Raw genomic sequence first — 22,137 nt, forward strand, 5'->3', positions numbered from 1 at the left:
GTGCCATATGTAAAGAATAGGGAAAGGGTCCTTAAGTAGGGAAACTACACAAACTTAAGGAAAATCACATTGGCAGCTTAAATAGAGGTCAGCTAGGGATTAGGGGAAAGCAGAGAAATTTGAGAAAAAGCCACCAGTTAAGAGGCTGTTTTAATAATCTAAGGGAGATGAAGGCCTGAACTATAGTAGTATGTAAAGAAGATTCAGTGTGAGAGATGTTGTGAAGGCAGAAATGGCAAAATCTGTCAACTGATTAGGTATTTGTGGTGAAGGTTTTTTGAGCATATGAGAGACTTGGTCATGTCTGAAGGCCATAGGATAGGAACCAGGAGAGAAGGGAGAGACTGCAGATGTCAGGGTCCTGGGAAATGATGACTGTAGAAGGTGGGGGCAGGGATAAAATCAAGAGCACATGTAGGGGGCAGCTGGGTAGCTCAGTGGATTGAGAGCCAGGCCTAGAGATGGGAAGTCCTAGGTTCAAATCTGGCCTCAGACACTTTCTAGCTGTGTGATCCTGGGCAAATCATCTAAACCCCATTGCCTAGTCCTTACCATTTTTCTGCCTTAGAATCAATATTGATTCTAAGGCAGAAGGTAAGGGTTAAAGAAAAAATACATGTAGCACATGTTGGTGAGAAGAAGAGCTTAAGGAGAGGAGAGAATTGGGGAGGATGTCACCTCCTCAGATTTTCCAAGTAAAGAAAAGGGGAGAAGGAGGGAGGTAAGTGGCTTTAATCTTCTCAGTAAAGTAAGAGATGAAGTTCTTGGCTAAAGAGAGTGGAAGAAGGAAAGTAAGGGAGACTTGAGAAGAGAAAAGCAGATATGATGGACTGAGAAAATATAAAGAGGTGGGGAAATTGATCAGAGGTCATTCCTAAGGATAAAGAGTAGATTTTGAAGGAAGGGATGAAATGATAAAAGGATATTGTCAGAAAGAGGAATGTCAGTTTTTGATCAAGGATTTAAAAAACTTGCTGGTAATGGGCATGACCAACTCTGTATATGGTTTAGTCATGGGATTTGAGGGGACTGAGGAAATAGAAAGTTGATTTTTAAGGAAGTATCAGTATGAATGTTGAAGTCCCTTGATATATTAAGAGGAGAAGACAATGCGTTAGCTACTGAACTTGAGAAAGAAGGAAAAATGAGCTGCAAGCCAGTACACAATAACTACAGCAATCTGGTTTGAGTGTAAAATGTTTCTGAGTAATGGCAATAAAAGAGAATCTGGAAATGGCAGTGGAAAGCAAGAAGTATTCTGACCCCACTGCCCAAACAGGATCACTGACTGTATATCAAGAATCAGAGAAGGAAGAGATGAAAATAGGTACAGTCAATGATGGAGAAGATTGCCAGGGATGTAGCTTCATCAGGGGAAAGTTAGATCTCAATGAGACCACATAGAGAAGGTCCAGAATTTATTTGTTGTTTAAGAGATGGAAACTCCAGAAAGTACAGCAGGATTGACTTGGATTGGAATAGGATTGAGGAGGATAGAGATAAAAGAAGAGGATAGAAGTTTGGGGGATGGTTTCCTCCTGTGTGGTACATGACTGAGAAATGCAGGAAAAAGCAGAGAGAGGGGTGGTAGGAGTTTCCTCTCCATAGGGGAATAGTGGATAGCATTAACTGCAAATAGGCAGATTTCCACATAATAATATAATTACTGTAAATACCTGAAAATAAATATTTCAAAGTAAATTCAAGATTATTATAACTGTTTTGTAAATAGAGCAGGGCTTCTTAATCTGTTGTGAATTTTTAAAAATATTTTTATAACTGTATTTCAAATTTCCTTTATAATCCAATGCATTTTGTTTTATGAACTTAAAAATATTCTGATGAGTCCATGTGCTTCACTAAACTACCAAAGAGATCTATGATACAAAAAATGTTACAATATTTCTTAATCTTAGGGAAGTGATTAAAAGACTAGGATCTGAGGCAGCTAGATGGCTTAGTGGATAGAGAGCCAGGCTTGGAGACCGGAGATCCTGGGCTCAAATCTGGCCTTAGACAACTTCCTACCTATGTGACCCTGGGCCTTGTCACTTAAACCCAACTGCTTAACCCTTCTGCCTTGGAACCAATACATAGTGTTGATTCTAAGACAGAAGGTAAAGATTTTCTTTTTTTAAAGATTATAATCCTGTAGTGATTATAATTATTTTATGATTTATTATTTTCAGTATGTGAATTTTTAATAGTTTTTGTGATAGGTTATAAACTCCATGAAATCACAGAGTGCCTAATATCCTGCATCATACCTTGCAGAAAATGGGTAACTTTAAAGTATTTGTTTGAATGACTACTACCTTCTTTCAGAACACTGACCACTATTCTTTTGTCACCACTTTCTTTCCCTTTCAGTGCTGAGCTTTTGAATTTTATCCAAGAAGTACAAAATCAAGATAGATCCACCAGTGCAGGGTTGGAGTCTGATGAAATTGTCAGAAACGTGACAGAACTTATTCTGGATGAGCAGAATAAAAAAACTGTATGTATTTCAAACAGATAACAGTAAATGGTTCTTATTCTATTCTCAGATATTGTTGTAATATAACTAATGCTGATTCCATTTAAAATATAGAAACAGTAAAGTCTAGGTTTGAAAATTTACTTAGTTATTTTAATGCTTTGTGTATGACTTTCTTTTTGTTTTCCTAAATATCTTTTTAGGCAGTTCAAGGAAAAGACATGGTGTCTGTAACAAATGGTGCTACTGCTGCTACTGAATCTCCTGGTCTTAGACATTCAGCAGAAAATGTATCCATATCCAGTCCCTCCAAGGTCCCAGTTTCCCAAACACTTGCCAGCAAACCCTGGGTAGTTGTTGGAGGACCCTCAAAGTCCAAGTGGCAAAAATCAAATGATTCCCCTGTGAGTTTAATTTTTTTTCCTCCACTTCAACTATATAGTTTTATGATAATCAAAAATAGTTCCTTTTGTATGTTTGGTTGTTGTTGTTGTTGTTGTTTTGGTTGTATGTGTTTTTTGTTGTTGGGTTTTGTTTTTTTTTTTTGGTGGTGGTGGTGGTGGTGGTTTTTAAACAAAAATCTTTAGCCCTATTGTAAACTTCTCATTTTTAGACTTGGTTCATTTAGATTTTTAAACTTTTATTTTACAATGAATGTTATTTATGTTATAATTTAGAATTTGTTCAATCACCAGGGTGGGGGTGGGGCCGAGTAGGGGGTAAGGGAGACAGAGAGAGAGAGAAAACACATTTGCCTAGAAAAGTTCATTTGCAGCAGGTGGGCAGAGGACAGCTGCTCAAAGATGAACTAGTTTCCTTTCACTTTCTGTTCATGATTTTACCATGGCAGTGTCCAGGTGAAATTTTTCTTTTGTTTTTTGTTTGTTTGTTTGCTTTTTTAAATAGCTTTTCATAAAATCAATAGTTTGCCCATATACTACTTTGTTGTTAGGAATTTAATAGAAAAACAGAACCTAGATTTAAAGGTGTAACACCTTCATTTGTCATCAAATCAGCCTTTTCTTTTTATACTTAGAGAAGCTCAGACTGAGAAAGAAAAAGTGAATTCCCTACAATCACACAGGTAGCAAATGACAGTTAAGATTTTAGTTATTGTGTCTTCCCTATAAGAGAAAAGAATGATAGATCAAGCAAAGTACAATGGCATACAGGGTGCAAAAGGAAAATATCTTGGCTGGAATGCAGAGGAGAAGGGTTCCAAACAGAATGTGAAGAGAGGAGGTGAAGCTGAAATGGGGGGGATTTCCTGATTCTCTCAGAACTCTGAGAAGTCAACTGTCAACCTGAGGAACAGTTGGAGCTGTGGAAGAAGTTCCTAGCTTCTGGACTTTTCCTCCCCCTCTGATCCTGCTTTGTGTCAAGTGGGTGATCCTGCTTTGGTCCCTATCAGTTCCTGAAATATTCCAGCCTGTTCAAGATCCATTTTAATTCAACCGGCAATCCTTTGAGAGAGAAAGCCAACTTGCTTGACCTGAACTGTGATTCTTTCTCCATAGGCTTCAGCCTGCATCTTGGTGACCAGGCCATTTTGGTCATTGGCCCTGATCCAGCCACTTGCTGTGTTAACTTGACCAAAACTGTTTGGAGAGGCTATAGAGTTAGGTAGCAAGAATAGGGAGATTTGGGGGGAAATAGACAGTCAGGAAGGGTGTGAGATAGCTTGAAGAAAACGAAGCAAGACTTGTAAAAGTCCCTTAGTGGTGGGATAAGATTATTTTTATTAGTTTAGGGATTTCCCTTAGCCCTCCTTCCTCACCTGTTCCTTGGTTTTATACTCCATTAAATCTTTTATTAATAAGCTAACAGTCAAATTGCATTTTTAAGATCTCCAGGCCTGAGGGTAGCCATCTTGCTCTCTGCCTGAGAGGAAACAACACCAACAGACTTTCAACTTTATCAACCTGGTTAAGCAGCTTTCACAACTTTCAGTTGACTGAGCCAGCTTAGGTTCGAATTGGATCAAGTGGAGAAGATTTGTAAAGCAGAAAAGCCATTTTTCATTAGTAGAAGATTTGAGCCCCATCAGACCTGTTAAGACAGTAGGAATGGCCATCTTGGAGTCAGTTTCTTAGACTCAGTGTTGCTGAAATCTACCTAGCAACTGGGCTGACCGATGAGAATAAATCCAACATTTCTGGTTGAAGAAGCTTTTAAAGGGCTAGTTTTAAACAACATTTTTACTGTAAAAGGACTTGACAACGACAAAGATCCAGAAGATTGTAGTAATAATGGGTGTGTTGGCATGTGTTTACCAATGCATCCTAATTTGTTACAGTCTGCTGTTTATAAATATCCCAGATATGATCTACTTTTTAATGAACAGCTATGGGAATATCAAGTGGCTAAAAATGGAGATGGCATGGGTAATATCATATCTCTTGGCAATGTTTATATTAACCTACACAACTATGAAGATTTATTGCACTGGCAAAAATATTGTTGGCAAAATACTAGGCAAAAGGGTTCTGGGAAAGGATGAAACTGAATTAAGATTCATGATAATGGCATTGAAGGAAGGCATGGAAAAGATGGAACAGAAACTAACTGGGGAATTTTAGGTACTAAAGATTGGCAAGGTAGAACAAAAGGATAGTGATACCCAAGCAAAAGCAAATGAGAACCAGGAAATTCCTCCTGCTTCAGCTTTACCTCTCTTCACATTCTGTTTGGAACCCTTCTCCTCTGCATTCCAGCTAAGATATTTTCCTTTTGCACCCTGTATGCCATTGTACTTTGCTTTATCTGTCATTTCTTTCTCTCACCTTCCTCTATCCCTCTGTTCCCCAAACCCCAATAAGACTGAGGATTTCCAGGGACCTATCTGCCCCACTTTACCCACTGCACTTTCATACTAACCTGACCATGACCTTCTGACTATGGATCACTTGATACACTCAATATTACCTCTTCTTTTGTCCCAAGTCAGAATTTACATGACTTAAATCTCATTTTCTCAGGATAATACAGGTATTTTAATAAACTAATTCATCCATAGATTTTCCTGTGTTTGTCTCTTAGGAGCACCAGCATTTTAAAAAAGAATTCCTGAAGTCCAGTTTCCAAATGTCTCAAATAGTAGGAATTTTAGTCACAATGACAGGGGAATAGGAAAATATACTATACGAATAGGACAGCTAATTTAACTTTTAAGCATTTTTTAAGCAAGTCTTTCAACACAATTTCTAAAATTAGAGGAGAATAGTATGAATGAATAATGAATAAATGAACAGCTAAGAAGTTTTTGAGGCCAGATTTGAACCCAGGTCCTCCTGATTCCTGGTACCCTAACCACTATGCCCCAATAATTGGTTCTTAACACTGTTTTTCTCTTTTAAACCCTGCCAAAGTTGAAGTTTGTTTTACTTGTGACTATTCTGACACTGACTACCCCCATTAAGTACCCCTCTTCCTGTCCCCTACTTGTTTCCCTATTAAAAATCTAATGTACTAGTATGATGTGTGTGTGCGCACACCTGGCATCCAGTAAGTGCTTGAGTATTCCTGGACAGTTTGTTTCAGATGAGAACAAGCTTCAGGTGATGCCCACTCCCCTCTACCCTTTCCTCTGTTTTTCTGTATTCTTTCATACCTTGTTCATGACACAGTGGATAAAGTGTTAAAAGTCAAAAAAGTCTTCATTCAAATCCTGCCCGGGACACGTAATGGTTATGTGACCTTAGGCAAATCGTTTAACCTTTCCCAGCCTCAGTTTTCCATAAAATGGAGGTGATAATAGCACCTGTTTTGTAGGGTTACTGTGAGGATCATAATTTTTATTTTTATAAAGCATTACTATTATTTAAGAAGGCAATTTTCTCCCTCTTCTTTCTCCTTTCTTAATATATGCCTTTCCTCTCACCTTCCTTTTTTAAACCCAACAAAACTAAGCCATATCCAAGATCTTCTATTTACAATACAATCTTTCTACTCAACTTTGGGTTTTTCCTTAGGGATGTTTGAAAACCATCTATTCTAAAAGATTCCAGTATTTTTCCCTTGTAAAATTATGTCATTTTTCTGTGGCAAGTTATTTTTAGTCATAAGATTTTATCTTTTACCCTTTGGAATATCATATTTTCAAGATTGTGTTAATTCTTTCTCAGAGTTGCAGCGTTTTCTTATGTAATCCTAACTATTGTTTATTGGTCCTAGAACTTTTTCTGTTTGCTTACAGAATTATTTTTTCTTTAGATGAGCAAACAAACATTTCTTTAGCACTAATGGACATACAAATACCAAAGTAAAGATAATTCCTACCCAAAGAATATACATGTCCTGTCTTGCAATAAATCCTTACCTTCTGTCTTAGAATGACTATTAAGTATCAGTTCCAAGGCAGAAGAGTGGGAAGGGCTAGGCAGTTGGGGTTAAGTGGCTTTCCTAGGGTCACATAGCTGGGAAGCATATAAAGCCAAATTTGAATCCAGAATCTCCCATTTCTAGGCTTGGCTCTCTATCCATATCTAGCTGCCCCTCAGTCACTTCTTGATCCCTTACAATCTAACTTTCTACCTCGTCATTCAACTGAAACTGCTTTTTCCAGAGTTACTAATGATCTCTTAGTTGATGAATCCAATGGCTGTTTCTCAGTCCTCATTCTACTTAGCCTCTCTACAGCCTTTTACACTGTTGATCCAATTTTTCTCCTTGACATTGTTTTCTCTGAGTTTGAAAGACATCACTCTCTCCTGGTTCTCCTTCTACTTGTATTCTCAGGCTCCTTTACTGAATCCATCACACTCTTTTTTTTTCCATTTTTAACATTTATTAATATTCATTTTTAACCTGTTTACATGCTTCATACCCCTACTTTCCCCTTCACCCCCCGCATTCTCCCCACCCATGGCCGACGCACATTTCCACTGGTTGTAACTTGTGACCTTGTTCAGGGCCTATTTCCACATTGTTGTTAGTTGCATTTGTGTGGTTGTTTCGATTCTACATCCACAATCATGTCCACCTCAACTCATGCATTCAAGCAATTGATTATCTTCTATGTTTCCTCTCCTGCAGTTCTTCCTCTGAATGTGGGCAGTGTTCTTTACCATAAATCCCTCATAGCTGTCTTGTGTCATTGCATTGCTGCTGGTACAGAAGTCCATTGCATTCGATTTTACCACAGTATATCAGTCTCTGTGTACAATGTTCTTCTGGCTCTGCTCCTTTCACTCTGCATCAGTTCCTGGAGGTCTCTCCAATTTGCATGAAATTCCTCCAGTTTATTATTCCTTTTAGCACAATAGTATTCCATCACCAGCATATACCACAATTGCTTCAGCCATTCCCCAATTGAAGGACAGCTCCTCATTTTCCAGTTTTTTGCCACTACAAAAAGTGCAGCTATAAATATTTTCGTGCAAGTCGGTTTATCTATGATCTCTTTGGGGATACAAACCCAACAATGGTATGGCTGGATCAAAGGGCAGGCATTCTTTTATAGCCCTTTGAGCATAGTTCCAAATTGCCAGCCAGAATGGTTGGATCAGTTCACAACTCCACCAGCAATGCATTAATGTCCCAATTTTGGCACATCCCCTCCAGCATTCATTACTCTCCCCTTCTTTCATTTTAGCCAATCTGCTAGGTGTGAGGTGATACCTCAGAGTTGTTTTGATTTGCATTTCTCTAATTATTAGAGATTTAGAACACTTTCTCATGTGCTTATTGATACTTTTGATTTCTTTACCTGAAAATGGCCTATTCATGTCTCTTGCCCATTTTCAATTGGGGAATGGCTTGATTTTTTATAAATTTGTTTTAACTCTTTGTATATTTGAGTAATTAGACCCCTGTCAGAGTTTTTTGTTATAAAGATTTCTTCCCAATTTGTTGTTTCCCTTCTGATTTTGACTACATTCTTTTTGTTTATACAAAAGCTTTTTAGCTTGATATAATCAAAACCTTTTAATTTACATTTTGTAATTTTCTCTAACTCTTGCTTGGTTTTAAAATCTTTCCTTTCCCAGAGATCTGACAGGTATACTATTTTATGTTCACTTAGCTTATTTATAGTTTCCCTCTTTATGTTCAGGTCATTCACCCATTCTGAATTTATCTAGGTGTAGGGTGTGAGATGTTGATCTAAACCTAATCTCTCCCATATTGTTTTCCAAATTTCCCAGCAGTTTTTGTCAAATAGTGGATTCATGTCCCAAAAGTTGGACTCTTTGGGTTTATCATACACTGTCTTACTGATGTCACTTACCCCAAGTCTATTCCACTGATCCTCCCTTCTATCTCTTAGCCAGTACCATATTGTTTTGGTGACTGCTGCTTTATAGTATAGTTTAATATCTGGTACTGCTAGGCCCCCTTTCTTTACATTTTTTTTCATTATTTCCCTTGATATTCTTGATCTTTTGTTATTCCAAATGAAATTTGTTATAGTTTTTCCTAATTCAGTAAAAAACTTTTTTGGTAATTTGATAGGTATGGCGCTAAATAGGTAAATTAATTTGGGTAGAATGTTCATTTTTATTATGTTAGCTCGTCCTACCCATGAACAATTAATGGCTTTCCAATTGTTGAGGTCCATTTTTATTTGTTTGGAAAGTATTTTGTAGTTGTTTTTGTATAATTGCTGTGTTTGTTTTGGTAGATAGATTCCCAAGTATTTTATATTGTGTAGGGTGATTTTAAATGGTGTTTCTCTTTCTACCTCTTGCTGCTCTAATGTGTTGGAAATATATAGAAATGCTGATGATTTATGTGCATTTATTTTGTATCCTGCCACTTTGCTAAAGTTGTTGATTATTTCTACCAGCCTCTTAGTTGATTCTCTAGGATTTTTTAAGTGTACCATCATATCATCTGCAAAGAGTGATAGCTTAGTCTCCTCATTGCCTATTTTGATACCTTCAATTTCTTTTTCTTCTCTAATTGCTATAGCTAGTGTTTCTAGTACTATGTTGAATAATAGAGGTGATAATGGGCATCCTTGTTTCACTCCTGATCTTATTGGGAAGGCTTCTAATTTATCCCCATTGCATATAATGCTTGTTGATGGTTTTAAGTATATATTGTTTATTATTTTTAGGAAGGGTCCTTCTATTCCTATACTTTTCAATGTTTTCAATAGGAATGGATGCTGTATTTTGTCAAAGGCTTTTTCAGCATCTATTGAGATAATCATATGATTTTTGTTTGTTAGACTGTTGATATGGTCAATTATGTGGATGGTTTTCCTAATGTTGAATCATCCTTGCATTCCTGGTATAAATCCCACCTGATCATGGTGGATGATCTTTTTAATTACTTGCTGGAGTCTCTTTGCTAGTATTCTATTTAAGATTTTTGCATCTTTGTTCATTAGGAGATTGGTCTATAGTTTTCTTTCTCTGTTTTTGGTCTACCTGGCTTTGGGATCAGTACCATATTTGTGTCATAAAAGGAATTTGGGGGACTCCTTCTTTGCTTATCATATCAAATAATTTGTATAGTATTGGGATTAGTTGCTCTTTGAATGTCTGATAGAATTCACTTGTGAATCCATCAGGTCCTGGTGATTTTTTCTTAGGGAGTTCTTTAATGGCTTGTTCAATTTCTATTTCTGATATGGGATTATTTAGGTATTCTATTTCTTCTGCTGTTAATCTAGGCAATTTATATTTTTGTAAATATTCATCCATATCTCCTAGATTGTTGTATTTGTTGCCATATAATTGGGCAAAATAGTTTTTAATGATTGCCTTAATTTCCCCTTCATTATAGGTGAGGTCTCCCTTTTCATCTCTAATACTGTCAATTTGGTTTTCTTCTTTCCTTTTTCTTATTAGATTGACCAGTACTTTGTCTATTTTATCTGTTTTTTCAAAATACCAGCTTCTAGTCTTATTTATTAATTCAATAGTTCTTTTACTTTCGATTTTATTAATTTCTCCCTTAATTTTTAGTATTTCTAATTTAGTTTTCATCTGGGGGTTTTTAATTTGCTCGCTTTCTAATTTTGTGAGTTGCATACCCAATTCATTAATCTCTGCCCTCCTTAATTTGTTAATATATGCACTCAAGGATATAAATTTCTCCCTGAGTACTGCCTTGGCTGCATCCCACAGAGTTTGGTAGGGTGTCTCATCATTGTCATTCTCTTCAATGAAATTGTTGATTGTTTCTATGATTTCTTCTTTGACAGTTTGGTTTTGGAGAATCATATTGTTTAATTTCCAACTGGTTTTTGATTTGCCTGTCCAGGTGCCCTTACTAATTATTATTTTTATTGCATTATGATCTGAGAAGGTTACATTTATTATATATGCTCTTTTGCATTTGTTTGCAATGATTCTATGCCCTATTACATGGTCAATCTTTGTAAATGTACCATGTGCAGCTGAAAAGAAGGTGTATTCCTTTTTGTCCCTATTTATTTTTCTCCACATATCAATTAAATCTAATTTTTGTAGGACTTCATTCACTTCTCTTACCTCTTTCTTATTTATTTTTTGGTTTGATTTATCTAGATCTGAAAGAGGAATATTAAGATCTCCCACTATTATGGTTTTACTATCTATTTCCTTCTTGAGCTCTGCCAGTTTCTCCTTTATGAATTTGGATGCTATACCACTTGGTACATACATATTGATCAATGTTATTTCCTCATTGTCTATACTGCCTTTAATCAGGATGTAATGACCTTCCCTGTCTTTTTTAATCATATCTATTTTTACTTTGGCTTTGTCAGAGATCATAATAGCCACTCCTGCCTTCTTTTTCTCATTTGATGCCCAAAAGATTTTGCTCATACCTTTAACCTTGAACTTGTGTGTGTCTACCCGCCTCATATGTGTTTCTTGTAGACAACATATGGTGGGATTTTGGTTTCTGATCCACTCTGCTATTTGCTTCCGTTTTATGAGAGAGTTCATCCTGTTCACATTCAGAGTTACAATTGTTAGTTGTATATTCACTGACATTTTTGTATCCTCCTCTAGACCCACCCCTTCTTCCTACACTATTTTCTTTTAAACCAGTGGTTTGCTTTGAGCCGGTATCCCTTATCCCCTCCCTTGATTGACTTTCCTTTCTGCCCCCTCCCTTGTTATTCCCCTCTTTTTGTTTTTTAAAGACCAAATGAATTCCCTCCCCCTTCTTCTCCCCTCCCTTTTTTGGCCTCCCCACTCCCCTGCTCCCTTTGGTTTATCCCTTTTGACTTTCTCAGTAGAGTTAGATAAAGTTTTTTTATCTGAATGGATAATAAAGCTATTCTTCCCTCTCCGGGTTGATTACACTGAGAGTAAGGTTTGATTATGCTCTCTTCCTCTCCTTCTCATGGTAGTATTTATCCCCTCCCCTTCCCATGCCCTCTTTGTGTGTAATAGAATATCTTATTTTTCTTAGTTACTCAGATTTTTCTTGGTGTCCCCTACTATTCCCCCCTCTTCCCCCCCCCCCATGTCTTCTTAGACCATTTAGTATCCTGTCCTCTCCCTATGAGTTATTCTTCTGGTTGCTATTATAGTGAATATTATAATAGTGAATAGAGTTCACTACAGAGAATTATACATAGCATTTCTCCACCTAGTAATACAGATAATTAGATCCTATTAAAGAGTCAAGCCCTTAAAGAGTCAAGCTTAAAAGACTATGAGTTTTCTTTCTTTTCCCTCTGTTTCTTATTTACCTTTTCATCTTTCTCTTGATATTTGTGGTTGAGTGTCAAACTTTCCATTTAGTCCCGGTCTCTTTTGTGCAAAAACTTGGAATTCTTCAATTTTGTTGAATGCCCATACTTTCCCCTGAAAGTATATAGTCAGTTTCGCTGGGTAGTTGATTCGTGGCTGAAGGCCCAGCTCTCTTGCCTTTCTGAATATTGTATTCCAAGCCTTGCGGTCTTTTAGCATTGAGGCTGCCAGATCCTGTGTGATCCTTATTGGTGCTCCTTGATATTTGAATTGTCTCTTTCTGGCTTCTTGTAAGATTTTTTCTTTCGCTTGAAAGCTCTTCAATTTCGCTATTATATTTCTGGTTGTTGACTTTTCTGGGTCCAGTGTAGAGGGTGTTCTATGGATCCTTTCAATGTCTATATTGCCCTCTTGTTGTAGAACTTCAGGGCAATTTTGCTGAATAATTTCTTTGAGTATGGAGTCCAAGTTTCTATTAATTTCTGCCTTTTCTAGGAGACCAGTGATTCTCAAATTGTCTCTTCTAGACCTGTTTTCTTGGTCTGTCACTTTCTCATTGAGATATTTCATGTTTCCTTCTATTTTATCAGTCTTTTGACTTTGTTTTATTTGTTCTTGTTGTCTTGAGAGATCATTGGTTTCTAAATGTTGGATTCTAGCCTTTAAGGACTGGTTTTCGGCTATAATCTTTTGGTTTTTGGCTTTAATCTTTTGGTTTTCCTTTTCAATCTGGTCATTTCTGGTCTTCAGTTGACTTGTCTCACTTTCCAATTGCGAAATTCTGCCTTTTAAACTGTTATTTTCTTGCCAGATTTCTTCCATCTTCCTCAGCATTTCATTTTTGAACTCTTCAATAGCTTGTGACCAGCTTTCACTTTTTTGGGGAGGTTTGGATTTTTGTTTTCCCTCCTCTGTTCTCTGGATTTTCTCTGTGTAGAAGTTGTCGAGTGTTCCAGAGTTTCTCTTGATAGTCTTTTTCTTCTGGGCTTCCCTATTGCTTGCCATTGTTAGCCCTGCCCCTTTTCAGCTTTGTCTTCACACTCAGGGTCTGCTTGGGCTTTCTAAGCTTCCGATGGCTCCGGTCTTCTTGTCCTCGGGGTCCGGTCTCCTGGTAGTTCCCATTCTGCCCCCTGTCCGAGGCTCCTTCAGCAGTCTCGGGGGCTGCTTCCACAGCCACGCTCCCATCTGCCCTGGGTCCTTGCTGGGTGTCCTAGCCTGTGCTGGAAATCTTTATTCCTCCCGGGGCACTGCCTTTGCTGAGTAGAAGCTGGGGAAAGTCCCTGCTTTAGGTTTCTTTATTCTGCTTTCGCCTATGCAAGATGCTGGGGAAAGTCCCTGCCTTGGCGATCTTTCTTTGCTCCCCGGTCAGAGCCTTCACCCGCGTAGAAGCTGGGGAAAGTCCCTGAGTCCCCCCAGCCACTTGGGATCCCACATCTGGCCGCTCACAAGTACAAGCCCTGGGGCTGCTAGTGATTTACTGGTTGCCCCAATTCTGTTTTCACTCTTGTGCGTTGGCCTTGGTGTTATGCGTGGTGAGTGTGGGGTGTGGGGGAGGGGCTTCTTTCTCTCGCGTTTTAGTGAGAGCTGTTTCACCCCTTTATAGCATGGAAATGCCCCGATTCTGCGTACCTTCAATGCTGCACCCTGTTGTGGGGTTCCTTCGTTAATCTGGATTTGTTTTTATGTCCCCTTGAAGAGTCTTGTATGCATCGGTTAGGAGAGATGGAGCAGCTGCTCCTTACTCTGCCGCCATCTTAACCGGAAGTCAGTACTCCATCACACACTTAACTGTAGGTATCCCTCAGGCTTCTGTCCTTTGTGCTCTTCTCTTTCCCCTGTAAACTTTTTCAGTTGGTGATCTCATTAGATCCTATGGATTTAATTATCAGCTCTGTGCCTTGCCCCCTTGCTCCAATCTATCTGCAGATATCCAATCTTGCATCTCTAACTGTGACAGGCCCTAAGGGGTCCTGACAAACATTTGAGGGTCCCGAAAGGGTGAGGAAAATGAGATGTGGGGAGAAGGATGACACGTGTCAGGAGGGCCAATGAAGCTGGTAGCAATGAGAGGCAAAGTTTATTGATCACAGCTAGTATTTTATAGTGAAAGTGACTAGTAGGCTAAGGGATTAGATAAGGCTTTTGCAAGGTCAATGGTTAGTAATGATTTACAATCTTAGTATAATGACTTAGTTTGCCTCACTGCAGCTTAGACAGAATTTTCTATAGGATCATTTAGTATGTCAGTGTGTAACCATCTAGTCCAGATTCTCAAGGAAATGTTTGGCTTCAGTGGGTAAAACAAAGACAACCAGTTGTTGCCAAGTACAGGAGGAGTTTTAGGGGTCTCATGTGATGCCTAGGCTGTGTGACTGATTCTGGCCAAACCATGGCTTTGATTTTACTGGGGCCTACTCTTACTACTGGGGGCTACACAACTGCCTTTCACATATCTTGAATTGGAGATCCAGTAGATGTCTTAAACTCAATATATCTAAAACAGAACTTATTGATCTTTTCCCCAAACCTTCTCTTCTTCCTTTCTACCCTATAACTAAAAGGCAACATTATTCTCCTTATCCCTCAGGTTTGCAATCTAGGAATCATCCTTGATTTATCACTATTTCACACACAACCACCCCCATTATCAATCTGTTTCCTAAGCATCTCTCAAATGTATACTCCCTTTTGTCCTCCAACACTGCCACCGCTTTAATATTGGCCATCATTACCTCATACCTGCTGGTGGATCTACTTGCCTCAACTCTCTCCCCATTCCAGGCCATCCTCCATTTAGCCATCAAAGTGATTTCCCAAATGCAAGCCCAACCATGTCACATCTGCCCCCATTCCCCAAAGTAAACACTAGTGTCTTCCTAACACTTCCAGGGATAATAAAGCTTTGTTGGATATTCAAATCTTACCATAATCTAGACTCCTCATACCTTTTCAGTTTTCTTATTCTTACTTGCTTGCTTACTTATTCCTATACCTTACTCCTCAGCATAATCTTTGATCCAGTAACATAGACCTCCTTGCTTGACTCCAGTATTTTCTCCAGCTGTTGCCCTGAATTCCCCTAAAATGGTCATCCTCCTCAAGTCTATCTACTGACTTCCTGTAAGAGACAGCTAAAATCTCATGTTTTATGGCAATCCTTTCCTAAATCCAATTAGTTCTAGGGCTTTTCCTCTGATAGTTATTTCCTATTGATCCTGTATATAGCTTACTTTATATATATTTACATTTGCAGGTTGTCTGTCATATTAGATTGTAAGTTCCATTAAGGGCAAGAAATGTCTTTTGGTATGTCCAGCAGTTAGCACAGGTGCCTGGTGATCAGGCCCACCAGGGACCACCTGGTTGGAGGGTCCCGAAGGGTAAGAATGCAGACGGACTCAGGAGGGGGCTGGGCAATGACAAAGTTTATTGATTTGAGGTGCACAATTCATAGGGAGAATGATGTAGGCTAAAGGATTAGGTAAACAGAAACATTAGGTTTGCAGAAACAGTGGTTGGTAATGATTTACAAGATGGAAACAATGGATGTAGATAACCTTAGTGGCTCTAAGCAGTGTTTTCTATTGGATAATAAATCACAGGTAACATATCAATGTATGACCCAGTTCTGTATGTTCTCATAGAACTCCTGTATTAGTTTCTTGGCTGGACATCTAGTATTTGGGGAGAGGGGAAAGTTTGCTTTTCTCATACTGGGGAGAAGACTACATGCTTTGTGATTTCTAGATGATGGGTCTGATTTTATTGGGGCCTACTCTCACTACTGGGTGCTACAGCCTGGCACAAAGGAAGCTCTTAATAGGTGCCTACTGATCTTCATGATTTATTAAGGGGTAGACAATAAAGGGGAAGAATATTTTGATTTGGAAAGTTATAAGGATGTTTATTGGAGTTATGGAACATACACCCCTCTTCTCTTCTCTGACACTGCCATTCACTTTCGTGCAACCCTTAATCACCTCATGCCTGTACTATTGCTTCCATCTCCATTCTGCCACTAAAGTGATTTTCCAAAAGAGCAGGTGTGACCATGGCAGTTCCCCTTTGCCCACTCAATAAACTATGGTAACTTAAAGAGTCAAATACAATATCTTCTTTTTTAAGTTCAAATCCCTTTATAACATAGCCCCTTTCTACCTCTCTCACATCTTGTTAAAACTTACCCTTCTTTCTACTGACACTGGCCTTCTTACTTTTCCAGGAAGCATTCTCCAACCCCCTTTAATTCTAGTGCCTTCCCTATTTATCCTTTATGTAGGTTGTTTATGCATAAAAGTTTGTATGTTGTCTCCTCCCTAGTTTGGGAAATCCTTGAGGATAGAGAATTTTTTCCCACCTTTTTGTACTCCAGGACTTAGAACAGTACTTGAAGGCATGTAGCTGGTACTACCTCCCTATTTCCCCTTCTCCTCATTAGAGAAGGCATCATTTGACAACTATATATATGTGTATGTGTATGTGTGTGCGTGTGTGTGTGTGTGTGTGTATAAAATGATATCACTTCTTTCTATCTATTCTTTCTCTGGAGGTAGATATATACAAATCATTCTTCAAATAATATTTCTTTTGCTGTATACAATGTTCTCTTGGTTCTGTTTGTTGTACTCTTTATAGTTTCATATAAGTTTTTACATGTTTTTTTCCAAAATTAATGTGTCATTTCTTATGACACAGTAGTATTTCATCACAATCATACGCCACAACTTGTTTAGGCATTCCCCAATTGATGGGCATCCCATGAATTAAAATTTTCAGTTCTTTGCCATCACGAAGAGAGCTGTTATAAGTATTTTAGAATATATAAAGTCTTTTCCTTTTTCCCTGGTCACTTGAAGAAATAAACCTAAAATGCTAGGTCAGAAGGTAAACACAGTTTTATAACTTTTTTAGCATAATTCCAGATTACTTTCCAGTATGATTGGTTAGATCAGTACATAATTCTACTAAGTGTACTGGTGTCCTAATTTTCCTACATCCCCCTCCAACATTTGTCATTTTAGCCAATCTGATAGGTGTGAGATGATATTAAGAATTGTTTTGATTTGCATTTCTCTAATCATTAATGACATAGAACTTTAATCTCTTCATCCAAAAACTGTCCATATCTTTTGACCATTTATCAAATGGAGAATAGCTCTTATTCTTAAGTGTTTGACAAAGACCTATATATATTGTAGATATGAGACTTCTGTCCAAGAAACTGTCTATAATTTTTCCCCCCAGTTTACTGCTGTCCTTCTAATCTTGGATACATTCAATCTCTTGTTTATTCAGAAATTCTTCTATGCATAAATTTGTTATATTTACAAAAATATAAATTGTCTAAACCAATAGAGGAGGAAACAAATATCTAATTAAACCTATTTTAGCAAAAGTAATTGAACAGGCTATAAATGAAGTTCTAAGAAAAAGGCATCAGGAGCAATTGGATATGCAAGTGAATTTTACCAAAACATTTAAAGATTATCTAATTATAATATTACATAAATTATTTAGAACAATTAGTTAAGAAAGATTTCTGCCAAACTCCTTTTATGAAACAAATATGGTGCTGCCAACATAAACCAGAAAGAGCAAAAATAGAGAAAGAAAATTATAGACCAATTTCATTAATGAATATAGATGCAAAAACCCTAAATAAAATATTAGCAAGGTGACTACAGCAATATATCACAAAGATTACACATTATTACCAACCATGATTTATTACCAAGTATGTAGGAATGGTTTAATATAAGGAAAACTATTAATATAATTGATTACATTAACAAGAAAAGTAACAAAAGTCATGATGGCATCAATAGAAGCAGAAAAAGCTTTTGACAAAATACAACACTTATTCCTATTAAAAACCACTTGAAAATATAGGTATAAATGGATTTTTTTCCTTAGAATAATAAGTATATACTTAAAACAATCAGTGAGAATTATTTGTAATGGGGACGAACCTTCTGTATAAAATCAAGAATGAAACAATAATGCCCGTTATTGACAATGTTATTTATTATTGTATTAGAAATGTTAGCAATAACAATAAGTGGAGAAAAAGAAATTGAAGGAATCAGAATGAGCAAAGGGTTAATAAAAAACTGTCTCTTTTCAGAGATAATATGATAATTTATGTAGAAGATCCTGAAGATTCAACTAAAAAATTAGTTTAAACTATGTGAATACTGTGTATTGGTTCTAAGACAGAAGAGCAGTAAGGCCTAGGCAATAGGGGTTATTTGCCCAGGGTCCCAAAACTAGGTAGTGTCTGAGGCCAGATTTGAACCTAGGACACCCCCCCACTCCAGCCGCCCCCAGAAATAATTTTTTAAATGTAAGGAAAAGAGGTTCAGCCTCAAAACGATCTGGTACTGGCTAAGAAATAGAAAAGTAGATCAACGAAACAGAATAGACATACAACAAACAGTCATAAAAGATTGTAGTAATCTTATGGCCCTCGATATAAAGGGAGATATGAGCAAAGTTTTCAAGTTTTCAAGATCCCTGAGAGAAAGATACCAAAACTTGGGAGAAAAAAAGTAATGGATGGTATGTTAGGGGGGAAAAGGTGACCAATAAGACATTAGCAACCTATATTTCGTACCACCTTCTGTAATTTATCAAAATTATTTCTTCATCTGTTGAGGCATAAAAATATCAGAAAAGAATAGGCAGACTTTTGCAAGCAATTTTCTGTGGCAAATCATGTCTTAGTAGTTATACAATTGACTACAATACATACAGCATTCAAAAGTACTTTTATTTTGAATTTTAAAACACTTCATGACTCAGTTCAGCAAAATACAGCCTTCAATAAGGTATCATTCATATATATATATATACTTATATATATATATATGTGTGTGTGTGTGTGTGTGTGTATGTTATAAGATTCCTTGATAGATGCAAGAACAAAGTAACTTTATTATGAATATCAAGCAAGACATAAAAACTAATGTGTATGCATAGTAAAGATGTTAGTCCTGTGATTTAGTATATCTTATACAGAAAGGCAATGTTTTCCATTCCTCTGCCTATTATTTGTGCTATAAAGGATTTCTGTCATTTTATTTCATTGAAAGCTTGAGAGAAGTTCCTGACATGAAATTCATGTTAGGGGACAATTAGGTGGCCCAGTGGATAGAGAGTCAGGCCTAGAGGTGGGAGGTCCTATTTTCAAATTTGGCCTCAGACACTTCCTAGGAGTATAACCCTGGGCAAGTCACTTAACTCCCTTTGCCTCTCTCTTAACACTCTTCTGCCTTGAAACTAATATACAGTATTAATTCTAAGATGGAAGTAATGGTTTAAAAGATTTTAAAAAAGAAAGAAAATATGTTATAGTTATTTTTCAGTGTTTGAATGTTTTTTTTTCTCCACAGGCCTCCAGTGATGACCCCTGTATAATATGCTATGATGAGCTAAATCAGGAAGGTGTGTGTGAGATGGAGTGTGGGCATCAGTTTCATAAATGGGTATGATCTCTATTTGATTGAAGAACAACTGCTAGCTTTCAAGGACTCATTTTTTTTGATGGGGTCCATTTTTAGGAGATATGCACTCATGCATGCATATGTGTCTTTGCATCTGAGTGTTCTAAACTTTAAAAAAACTAATTTTCATATTACCTGCACTGTCTTTCAAAAATAGTTTTTATAAACCTTTCCAATATTACACTGCTCTGTCTGCTTTCAGGATGTTAGACTTTTCAGCAGGGATGGCTGATCTGAAACATGTTGTTCTAACTAGCCCCTGTGATCTTAAAGCAAGTCACTTCAGCTCTCTCAGCCTCAGTTTCCTCAGCTCTAAAACCAAGGTCTTGAACTAGACACCATTCTGAGTTCCTCTTTAAGTTTCAAAATTCTGTGATTGATCAATTCCACATGAGGCCTTGTTAATAGGTATGCTTAGGGCAGAAAGTGTCCTCACAAATTTTTTTAATTAATTTTTTTATTCAACAAAAGACTGCCTTCTCCCCCTTACAACTAAGAAAGCAAGAAAAATAAAACCTTTTATAAACATACATAGTAGAGCAATACAAATGCCTATATAAATTGTTTCATCTCTGTAATTAAAATCACACGTTCTTTGTAAATACATTTTGATTCTGCACAGTAAATTAAATTACTGAGCAGAAGGATTAAGCTTGGAAGGAATCTTAAGGATTATCTAAATTTAATCCCCTAATTTTATAAATGAAGAAACTGAGACTAAGAGGTTAAGTGGCTTGCCCAAGACCATGTAATGAGTCTAAACAGCTAAGATTTAACCCACTCCCTCTAGCATCAGGCTTCCTTGTGGCCCTTTGTTGTGGAAACAAACAGATCTTGGCTCTTAGACTCAATTAAATAGACTACCCTAGAGCTAGAGTCATTGTATACAATTGTACAGTCAAGGTTTCTACATAATTTTTCATATGTTGTAGTCAACTACAATTATTTAACATTAATACATCACCTATACTACTAAATTGAAATAAATCAGGTCTCTCCTCAATTCTTTTACTTACCTTTTAAAAAGAAAATAAAGTCAGAGGGCAGCTAGGTGACTCAGAGATGAGAAGTCCTGGGTTCAAATATGACTTCTGATTTGACTATGTGACCCTGGGCAAGTCACTTAACCTTCATTGCCTAGCCCTTACCATTCTTCTGCTTGGAACCCATACACTATATTAACTTTAAGACATAAGGTAAGGGTTTTAAAAAAAAAAAAAAAAAAAAGGAAAGAAAGAAAATAGAGTCCTCTTTATATCTTCCTTTATACAAGCAAGTTGATGTTTAAGTTCATAATAAAAGATATACACACACGCATATGTATACAGGTTAGAATTCTGAGAGTCAAGGATTGGCAGGTACCAGAGTTTAGATACTTCAGACCTAAATAAGTTAATCATCAAGTATTTATTGTGCCAGTATGCCCTAGGATTAGGGATATAAGTTGGAATAAAACCATTCTTCAGGCAAATCAATTAAGAGTTTAGGAAATCGGGGGCAGCTGGGTATCTCAGTGGATTGAGAGTCAGGCCTAGAGATGGGAGGTCCTAGGTTCAAATCTGGCCTCAGACGCTTCCCAGCTGTGAGACCCTGGGCAAGTCACTTGACCCCCCATTGCCCACCCTTAACACTCTTCCACCTAGGAGCCAATACACAGAAGTTAAGGGTTAAAAATAAAATTTGATGAAATCAGAGCCAGAAGCTTAAGTGTTTACTTACTGGAAGCTATGAAACTTGTGGAGACTAGAAACTTGGTTGTCTCAATCCAAAAGTTATCAGGTTCTTATAGGTGGTTGAGACCAGAGAACCAATCACACAAATGTGAGAGGGAGAGACAGAGAGCCCAGGCATCCAGGGAGAGTTAAATCGAGGTCATGAGTCGTAAGGCCAGGAAATCTTAAAGGTAACTTAGAGTGTAAGCACTTGACAAAATAATCTAATTCTGAGACAGAAACTATTCTGGGAAATTTTTATGTGCTTCCTCCCTAGACAGAAATGGTTTGTAGAGTATAGGGAGCACTAGATCTCTAGATAGGTGTAAGCTTAGAAAGGGACATCAGCTTGTGAAAACGCTGCCTATAATGTCGATAGAAATGCCTAACGGAACAGGTTAAGAGAGCAATGTTATGGGTGAGTATTCATGGATTTTTTCCCCTTATTTTCAGTGTATTGAACAGTGGCTTAAAGAACAAAGTACATGTCCAACATGCCGTGAATATATCCTGTTAGCAGAAGAATTTCCTGCACTTTCTGGATCAGGCCGACCTGCTTAAAATTTAGCAACTACCTTACTACTATTCCAGTTAGCCAAAAATTCCCTAAATATTAATTTGCTGAACATATATAACTATATCGTAAACATAAGATACACATGAATATGTATAGCACATATTTGAAGAAAAACTATTGAACTATACAGTAGTACTCAATCACAAAATGATTGATTACTGCCTAATATATAAATAGTACGTAAGAATTTTTTACTGCTAAGTAGAGGAGGATTTGTACAATAAATCAGAAG

At 37.3% G+C, this 22,137-nt stretch overlaps 1 protein-coding gene across 1 annotated transcript in view; it reads left to right on the forward strand.

Moving 5' to 3' along the window:
- TTC3 (tetratricopeptide repeat domain 3) overlaps positions 1-21,923 on the forward strand; it is a 169,419-nt gene extending 147,496 nt beyond the window's left edge. The window contains exons 37-40 of the mRNA XM_044670285.1: positions 2,371-2,497; positions 2,680-2,880; positions 19,506-19,598; positions 21,782-21,923. Coding sequence (XP_044526220.1) covers positions 2,371-2,497; positions 2,680-2,880; positions 19,506-19,598; positions 21,782-21,889 — 529 coding nt within the window. The 3' untranslated portion in view covers positions 21,890-21,923. The remainder of the gene's footprint in view (positions 1-2,370; positions 2,498-2,679; positions 2,881-19,505; positions 19,599-21,781) is intronic.
- Positions 21,924-22,137: the final 214 nt, after the last annotated feature.

The sequence above is a fragment of the Gracilinanus agilis genome, chromosome 3 (assembly GCF_016433145.1).
Source record: "Gracilinanus agilis isolate LMUSP501 chromosome 3, AgileGrace, whole genome shotgun sequence".
NCBI classification, from domain to species: domain Eukaryota; kingdom Metazoa; phylum Chordata; class Mammalia; order Didelphimorphia; family Didelphidae; genus Gracilinanus; species Gracilinanus agilis.